The sequence below is a fragment of the Micropterus salmoides genome, unplaced genomic scaffold (assembly GCF_014851395.1).
Source record: "Micropterus salmoides isolate LMB-PRFRI ecotype aquatic unplaced genomic scaffold, ASM1485139v1 Ms_hic_scaffold_16, whole genome shotgun sequence".
Lineage (NCBI taxonomy): Eukaryota > Metazoa > Chordata > Actinopteri > Centrarchiformes > Centrarchidae > Micropterus > Micropterus salmoides.
The window spans coordinates 3,752,693-3,762,646 of NW_024040707.1; the positions used below are offsets into that span (position 1 = coordinate 3,752,693).

The 9,954-nt window shown below is 42.2% G+C and overlaps 1 protein-coding gene across 1 annotated transcript in view; it reads left to right on the top strand.

The window, feature by feature from the left end:
• The first annotated feature begins 1,604 nt into the window (after nt 1–1,604).
• Nucleotides 1,605–9,954, top strand: part of LOC119905068 — a 40,477-nt gene continuing 32,127 nt past the window's right edge. Inside the window, exon 1 of the mRNA XM_038721776.1 lies at nt 1,605–1,724. Within this exon, the coding sequence (XP_038577704.1) occupies nt 1,685–1,724 (40 nt within the window). The 5' untranslated portion in view covers nt 1,605–1,684. The remainder of the gene's footprint in view (nt 1,725–9,954) is intronic.

Consider the following 9,954-nt stretch of genomic DNA (forward strand, 5'->3'; position numbering starts at 1 on the left):
TGCTCTGGGGCCTAAGCACCTCCGTGACGCATTATCTAAAGATATAGTTTCCCTGGATGGCATCGCCCTGGCCTCCAGCACCACTGTGAGGAATCTTGGAGTTATCTTTGATCAGGACATGTCGTTTAAGTCTCACATTAAGCAAATTTCAAGGACCGCCTTTTTTCACCTACGTAATATTGCGAAAATCAGGAACATCCTGTCTAAAAATGATGCAGAAAAACTAGTCCATGCATTTGTTACTTCTAGGCTGGATTACTGCAATTCCTTATTATCAGGCTGCTCGAAAAAGTCCATTAAGACTCTTCAGCTGATCCAGAATGCTGCAGCACGTGTTCTGACAGGAACCAGGAAAAGAGATCACATTTCTCCTGTTTTAGCTTCTTTGCATTGGCTTCCAGTAAAATCCAGAATAGAATTTAAAATCATTCTTCTTACCTACAAAGCTCTTAATGGTCAGGCACCATCTTATCTTAAAGAGCTCATAGTACCTTACTACCCCACCAGAGCACTTCGCTCCCAGAATGCAGGGTTACGTGTGGTTCCTAGAGTCTCCAAAAGTAGACTAAGAGCCAGAGCATTCAGCTATCAAGCTCCTCTCCTGTGGAACCAGGTTCCAGTTTGGGTTCAGGAGGCAGACACCATCTCCACATTTAAGAGTAGGCTTAAGACTTTCCTCTTTGATAAAGCTTATAGTTAGGGCTGGCTCAGGTAGTCCTGAACCATCCCTTAGTTATGCTGCTATAGGCCTAGACTGCCGGGGGATTTCCTATGATGCACTGAGCTCCTCTCTCCTCTACTTTCTCTCCCTCTGTATGCAACCTCATCCCATTATTGCATGTTACTAACACAACTTCTCCCCTTTCTGGTAGTCTTGTGCTTTCTCGTCCCTCTCCTCTCTCCTCCTATCACTTCCTGCAGGTTTTCTGGCTCTGGAGCTGTGGAGTCTGGATCTGTGGCTGCGGGTCACCTGCTGCCCCCGTGTTCCTGCTCGACACCCTCTGCTGCAACAACTATTGTTACTAGTCCTATTGTTATTATAATCAGTAACATTACGACTGTTACCATTAACACTACTATAAATATCTGTACAATTATTAATTTAGTCCATAGCAACCTTTACTGTCTGTACCCCTCTGTGTGTATATTGTGTAGGCTGCTCTCTCTCTCTCTCTCTCTCTCTCTCTCTCTCTCTCTCTCTCTCTCTCTCTCTCCCCTTCACCCCAACCGGTCGAGGCAGATGGCCGCCCACCCTGAGCCATGGTTCTGCTCGAGGTTTCTGCCTCTTAAAAGGAAGTTTTTCCTTGCCTCTGTCGCCTAGTGCTCTTGGTAAATAAATCTGTAAATAGCATCATAGAGTACGGTCTAGACCTGCTCTTTTATGAAAAGCGCTGTGAGATAACTGTTGTTGTGATTTGGCGCTATATAAATAAAATTGAATTGAATTGAATTGAATGAATGTGCAGGAAACCTCAGACCCTGCAGTACAAATATAGATGATGGAGAGGGGAGGAGAGTAGAGCTGTGTGTGTGTGTGTGTGTGTGTGTGTGTGTGTGTGTGTGTGTGTGTGTGTGTGTGTGTGTTGTGTTTGGAGGAGGGACTTCATCATTTAAAGAAGTTAGAAGTTCCTGGTTTGTCAGTGAAGAAGTCAGAGAGGCAGCAGTAAACCATCAGAGCCTCAACATGAAAGTCCGTCACACTTTGATCTGCTTCTTCTTCCTCTGTGAGTATTCACTTTGGATTTCTGTCTCTCTCTCTTGTTATGTAGTTTTTCTTTATTTTCTTTGTTGGTCAGTAGTGTCACAGTTTCTCATGAGTTAAATATGATGATCAGAGTCAGGTATGAGGCACTTTAATGGAAACGTTCCCATTTTTTGAAGTCTGTCCTAAAATAGTCCTCGCATAGAATGTGGATTTTACCTCCAGAAGCTCTTTCAATGTAAATATGAGCTTGTGAGAATAGTACATATCCTTTAAAATACAGTCCGGTACAAGTTCTTTATTTAACTTCCTCTAATTAAACTGCACATGAGGAAGGAAATGAAGGGCATAATCTTACACAATTAGAAGAGAGTTGAATCTCAACATCTGAGAAGCTGGAACCAGCAACTGACAGAGTTTATGTGTTCTGTTGCTTCAGCCTGACTGTTAGTGGACTTTGTTGTAGCTTCACAAGATTTGAAATAACTTCTGTATGTAGTAGCTTTTACATAAAGATATCACACAAATAGAAACAAAAGAAATGCATGGATTTAAGAACTGGATAAATAAACATGTATTTACATCACATTAAAAAAAAATTCATAACCTACTGATCACTGTTTACACATCTAACAAATCCTGCTAAAGCTCTGATGTAAATACAGTCAGTCAGTTCTGTGTTCTGATAAACGGGAAGAAAGAGTTACAGAATGTTGAAAGTCTCACTGAACTCTTGTGGTTTGTGGCTTAAAAACTGACCTGAAAGTTTTAATCTACAATATTTATGTTCACATTTTGTCTGGTTCTCCTTTTTAATACTGATTTCATTATTTCATATTGTTTTGTTGGGGCTCTGTTACTGTCTGTTCTGCTGTATACTCTGATACAGTTTTCCACTTTTGTAGAAATTAATATTAAATTCTAAATGAATGTTATTACTGACATACAAACCTATGTAGTGTGTTTCATCATTGTTTAAACATGTATGGACAAAGATGGCGCCTGTGTTTGGCTTGGCCGCTGCTGCGTCGCATATGTGTCAACTTTCAGTGTTTGTACTGGTATGTTTTGTTATCATATCAGCCCTAACGTCTAATGATTGTGTCTCGACGCTCGTTGTTGGACATCAGAGAGTCTATGGAAGGACTCTTTGATAACTGGGAAAGTTACAAACAAACTTTTCCGCCCCAGGGGCCCTGGTAATCCCAAGAAGAGATCCAGGAGAAGGGTCTGCAGAGCTGGCGTTCACATCAAGATACGGCGACCTTCCTGGATGGGTGTGCTCTGGCCTCAGAGCGGAGAACGAACCCGGTGGTTGCGGCCAGTTTCCCTCCTGGATGCGGGTGGAAATGCTCTCCAGCTGCAGCGCCCCCTGGATGTCTCTACCTGTCAGAGGAGAACCTCTTCTGTTCCAGCGACATGCTGATGGGAACGCGGACCTGCCACTACCGATGGTTACTGTGCTGTCTGACTAGCAATTGACCACTAGATCACGTGACCGTGTCACCTGTTTACGGTTAGTTCCGTCAGCTGTTGTGGATGCTGGCCTGCCGTCATCGTTCCGGTTTGCCTTGCTCAGTGCGCCATTTCTAACAAAACTTTTATTCTTAACAAGCTTTTTTACCAGTGAGAATAATTATATATTTTATGTTCTTAACTGAAACGTGGCAAAGGGAAAATGAGTTTGTTCACTTAAATGAGCTCTGTCCTGTCGGCTGCTCTGTTACTGGGACGCCCCGCAAAGCACGCTGGGGTGGTGGGCTTGCTGTTGTACATCGTGATAGATTCTTATGTCGAGCTAGAAACTCAATCACAGATGCTCAAAGTAGGTGCTTTTAACACATTTTACTGTGTGCTAATTTACCGTCCTCCTGGCCCGGCTGGCTCATAGCTGTGTGTTCTTTGACATTAACTTTCCTCTAGATCCTCTGCCCCTGGGAATTAGGGCCCAAAGGCGGATTATTAATCATGATGCTGCGGAGAGGTTCTCTTCCTTGTTTGACCCATGTTCACTGATGGGATGCAGTGATGCAGATGTTTTTATCCAGTCTTTTAATAATCGGTGCTTAGCACTTTAGATAAAGTGGCACCAGTTAAAACAAACATTGTCTCCTATAAAAAACCTTGTCTTTGGGTTGATTAAACTATCCAGAGTTTTAGGAGAAATTGTAGAAAAGTTGAATGTCTATGGAAATCTTCTAAACTTGAGGTTCATAGGCTTTCTCTGAGAGAACAAAGGGTTACCTTAAATGAAATGCTAAGAAATGCGAGAACTTGCTTCTTTTCTCAGCTTATATCCTCGAATAAGCAAAATCCTAAAATCTTGCTTGACACCATAAATGAAATTGTTTCTCCTTCTGCCCCTCAAGCAATTGTGATCAGACTATAATGAATTCCTTCACTTCTTTGTAAGATCAGAGATTTTAGAACAAACATCTCACCATCACTTACACAGAACTCTGCATGTGACCTGTATTCTGCTCATTCTTGGTCGTATTTTAAACCTGTGACATTACAGGACATCACCTCTCTCCTACATACATTGAACCCTTCATCTTGTCCCATGGATGTCTCTACTGTGCTATTTGTACAAGTGTTTGAAACAGTTAAACAGTACTGTTAAGCCTGTACTTAAAAATCCCAGTTTGGATCCATTACAACCTAAGAGCTACAGGCAGATATCAAAACTTCCATTCATGTCAAGAATTCTAGAAACGTTGTAGCAGAGCAACTCACCCTTTTCTTAGAGAATCACAAGCTGTTTGACAAATTCCAGTCTGGTTTCCGTAAAGTGCTTTCCACAGAAACTGCATTACTTAAAGTTTCTGGTGACATTCTGATGTCAGCTGACTCTTAGGAATAAACAGTTTTGGTTCTCTTGGACCTTCCATCTGCTTTCGATACTGCTGATCATAATATTATGATAAATAGACTCCATGATCTGGTTGGGATGTCTGGATCAGTTTTAAAATGGTTTTCATCCTACCTTTCAGGTAGACGTTTTAGTGTTTGTGTAAATCAGATCATGTCTGAAACTGCAGGACTGTCGTGTGGGGTACCTCGGGGTTCTGTCTTGGGACCCATCCTGTTCCTTTTGTATATATTTCCTCTCGGACAGATAATTAACCATCGTTCTTACTTTTAGAGCCCTGCACGGTCAAGTTCCTCCCTACATCTCAGAGTTTATACAGCTTCATACTCCGACCCGTAGTCTGAGGTCATCAGGTCAGAGGTTGTTAGTGGTTCCCGACACTCATTTTAAAACCAGAGGGGATCGTTCATTCCAAGCAGTGGCACCTAGGTGCTATACAAATAAACTTTACTTACTTACTTACTTATACTTTTTTATGTCTAACTGTTGTATGAAAAGAGAAAAAGCAAGCAAGAAAGGAGGAAAGAGAAAAGAACAAAAAATACAAAAAAACATTACAGCAGCAAAACTACAAAAAATTACACATTTTATGATCTGGGGGGATTTAGTTACTTTTTATAATTTACATTTGATTGATTGAAATCTTTATTTATACAGGGAAGAATAAAGGATGATGGCTAAAAGACAGACAGGAAAAATAAAACAATAACATTCACCTGCAGTACCAGTCTATGATCCTCAGCCACAGACTGGTTGAACTGGGCAGCTCCCAGTGTGACGTGAAGCAGCAAATGTTGTGATCAGACTGCAGCATCTTACAGGAAGTTCAGACAGTAACTATTGTTGTTCATCTTTTCAACAGTTCTGCAGGATGGAAACACTGGTCTCACCAATGCCCTGATCCCACCTGTGTTTACAGGAACTGAAGGAGGAGATGTCACAGTTAGATGCTCCTTTTCTTCACCTGGAAGCTCGATGTTCTTTTGCAAGAGAGAATGTAAACCAGAGGACATCCTCATTCACACAACTGGTGTCAGAGATCAGAGAGGCAGATACAGCATCAGATATGAGAGAGGAGGAAATGTTTTCGTGAGCATCACACAGCTGACCAAGTCTGACTCAGGACTGTACAAGTGTGGTCTGGTGGATCAAACATTGAGTTTGAAATCATTGTTGTAGATGGTGAGTTTCTACTAAAAGTCATGAAAAATTTTCTTTCCTGTCTGAAGAAAAGCTTCACTGTTCACTGGTTGATTTACTTTATATTTGTATCTCTGTGAACTCTGATTATGTGTTTGTAATGCTCATTTAAAAACAACAGGCTGATAAACTGAATCTGTCACACAAACACACATACTTTTTTATACTTTTCATTTTGACATCAGTGTGAGAGTTTTAACCGTTTGTGCTTCTGAAGTGAATGTTTTCTTAACAGGTTATTTACGAGTATTTTTCATCTGCAATCACAGAATATTAATATCACTTTTCCATATGCAAAGATCAATGATCATATTGTGTGCAGAGGCTGAGATTATGATGCTCTGAATCTTTGCTGGAAGAATCCAAATCAGTCACAGACTGGTAGAACTGGGCAGCTCCCAGTGTAACTGTGGATCACATTTGAAACTGTGATTATTGTGATCAGACTGCATCATGTTAAGTACAGATAGTAACTATTGATTGTTCATCTTTTCAACAGCACTGCTGGATGGAAGTCCTCCTGAAGACAAATCCCTCTATACAAGAGCTGGAGGAAATATTGTAGTTGGATGCTCCTTTACTGTCTCTGGAAGGAGGAGGTATTTCTGCAAGGAAGAATGTAAAGAGAAAGACATTCTTGTTGAAACAACTGGTTACACAGCTGAGAGAGGCAGATACAGCATCAGATATACACAACGATCTCTGACAGATGTATCTGTGTATGTGAGCATCACACAGCTGACCAAGTCTGACTCAGGACGGTACAGGTGTGGTCTGGACAGACGTTTTTCACCAGATCCCTACCGGGAGTTTGAGATCATTGTCACAGATGGTGAGTTTACACTTAAAGTGAAATGAAAATAACTGAGAATGAAAATGTTTGTTCATGTCTCTGCAGGTCTGAAGAAAGTTTTCACTGACAGCTGCTGATGTTTTAAATTTCCATCACTGTGAAAACTTAAAAATGTTCATTTATAATTGTTCAGCTGACACACAGACACAGACTTATTTCTCTTACCAGGATTTCTGCATGTTTGGTTGTTTACAGCTCCAAACACTTTAAAACCAAAATCGACTTTACCGGTCTTTTCAACATCAGACCCATCAGCCTCCACACCAACACAGATTTCTCAGACTAACCAGCAGCCGATTGAGACAGGACCATCTCAAGGTACCTCTACACACTGTCTGATAGATGAAAGTCCATGACTGATAGCCATGACATGTAATTGTCCTTTCAGCACCTAGCAAAGCCTCTCAACCAGTGACTATGGAGAAGATCCCAGTCAAAGCTGTAAAACCAGAATGTGTGCATTGTCTCTGTGTAAGTGTGTGTGTTACCGTGTGTAAGTACAATAGATCTGCGTGTTTTTGTGTAAGTACATGAGTTTATTAAAGAGGTGGTATTCTACTCATTTTCAGGTTCAAACTCTTATTTAGAGGTTGTACCAGAACAGGTTTACATGGTTTAATTTTCAAAAACACCATATTTTTCTCATACTGCACATTGCTGCAGCTCCTCTTTTCACCCTGTGTGTTGTACGCTCCGCTCTTGAGCTACAGAGTGATGCATCTTACTTGTACAAAATCTTTGTTGGGAGTTGCACATGCGCAGTTCCCAGGTAAGGACTACTAGCCAATCAGAAGCAGAGAAGGGCGGGTCGTAAGAAACAAGGTAGTGTGATCCAAATCAAAGCTGCTTCTGACTGCTACCGTAACCTAGCAGATGGTATAAGTTACTCACAAGTTCACAACCACGCATCATCATTGTTCCACATCTTACCATCAGGACTAAACGTTGAACTGTTGCCGGTGTTCTGACAATCTCGGCTGCCTTGCCGAAAAATGCTACCATAGCGCAAATCAATACTCGACTCTACTCGACTCTACTCAGCCCTGCTCCGTTTTCCGTTGCAGATAGTACCCAGAGATAGTACGTAGCTTGTCGTTATAGCGACGCCACACACAACTGCCGCGACGTAATGTTCAATGCGACACACACACACCAGCGATCCACACAGCTTTCTCTTTTTTAAGTTAAAATGTTTCAACCTTCCTCAGAATGTAAAGACAGATAAGCGGTATGAAAACCTTCCAGCTGTGTTTTCTTCTGCCGTTGTTGCTGCAGCGGTTTGTGTGACGGCGGGAGCAGAGGGCTCTGGGAGCGGGCGGCTGGCCGGCCTCACACGCTCCTCCCCACGGGTCACAGCAGTATTCCCCCGCCGTCACTTGTAAAGCTCCTCAACTCTGAAAATATTCAAGCACTTTTTTTTCCCGCCATCACTTCTCGTAAAACTGTCAATATTGGAAATCTACACAGCTGATTTCTCACCTCAAAACTTCTCAGAAGTGGATTTAGTGATGAAATTCCATACGAAAACTGTAAAACTTTCTGTTGCTGGCCTCTGTCTGGCGCAATGATGATGCAGTGAACAGTGAATATTCTCTGATCAATCAGCAGTCTGTCGTGTTTTCACGTTACATGTTAGTATCCCTCAGCTCGCTTGGAACCTCCAGCAGGTCCAGGTACAACATTTCTACAATGGAAACCCAAGAAAGGCGAGTCGAGCCAAAGGGCCTCCGCTCAGACTACCTTGGTTTGAGGGCGTGCCTGACCCCGCTAGCTGCTTGGCAAGCTTTATGATGTGTTTTCATTGTGACGTCACAAGTAAAGGAAGTGAAGGGCTGGACTACAAACGAGCTGTTTTCAAGCAGTTCAGAGCAGAGCTTTCTGTGGGAGGAGGGAACTCCCTTTGGGCTGGACTTTGGGCTTTTTCACTTTGCAAACCTGTTACATGCACAAAAAGACATATAACTCAATAAAGGAGAGGGGAAAAGCCAAAAAACGTAATACCACCTCTTTAAAGTCCAACACAAATGACTTGCCAGATTCATCCAGATTTATACATCACACTCCACTTATTCCAGATTTGTGCAACGGACCAATCGGTGGTCCTTTCTTTTCCTCTCAGTGTTCCAATCACGGCTGAGTGAGAACCTGTGCATGTTACTGTTAGCTTTTTAGAAAAACTAAACAGACACTCCTCTATGAGAAAATATTGGAATAAAGCTAGTGAAATAGAAGGGATGTGTATGTATGTATGCCAGTCGGAGTTTACGTCACATAGGCCGTAGCTGAAGCAAGAAGCAAGCTAACGTTAGATGGCCAGTGCTGAGCTAAACATGTTTACTAACCAGCGTTCAGCACTTCTTTGTTTGGGCCTTGTTGTATGAAGTTTTAAAGCCAAAGTTTAGGATGAATGGCTCAGCAGCTGCCGGTGTTTGTTGTCCTCTCTCATGTGTGGCAGCGCGCAGAAGATGCTACGTGTTACGTAGGCAGGTTATAGGGAACGGAGGGAGGGAATAACGGCAAGCTTATCAGAAGTTTTAAAAAAAATAAACATTCTTTACGAGTCCTGCACCTCAAGTCTGAGTCAAATCTGAAATCTTTTGAGGATGCATCTCAAGCAGAGTCTCAAGTCACTGTGTGTGCGACTTAAAGGCCCATTTATTCATCATTCTGCAATTACACCCCCAAACGCTAGTCTGCAGTAGCGCTACAGCGTCCACTGTGTTGACTTTCGCCGGGCAAGCAGGCTAACTTACGATTTAGCCCTTCGCTAACGGGAATGGGGGTAAAATTGTATACGTACTGCTGGTATAGCCTTTTCAAATGTTAGCGACCGAGTGGATCACATTCTGATAGTGAAACGAGTCATTTCGCTCGGGTTGTGACAGTCAGATATATTGATCCACCGTGTTACAGCCGCTGTTTTGGCTGAGAGTAAAAGTTACTTCAAAGCATGGGCTTGGAGGCATTGCGAGCTACCCAGCTAACCATAGTGCTTACGGTCCGCGTCGCCTCGACGTGTAGTTACATTTTTGAGGAGGTGCACGTCTGCCAGTAACTAATTCTGTATCTTTCAACAGAGGCTCAGCAATGTCAGCAGAGCTAAATAAATGGATGATAACAAAATCTGTTAGTGAGCTGGACTGAAGTTATAAATGAGATTGTTGCAGTAAGTAACATTACTGTAGTGTGGTGAATGGGTCCTCCCACTGTATTGCTGCCATGTGTCGTTCTGTAGCATTATTTTTAGGGCTGGGCACGTTAACGCGTTATTATCGCTTAAATCATTTTAATTAACCCGACAATTTTTTTATCGCACGTTAACGCAGT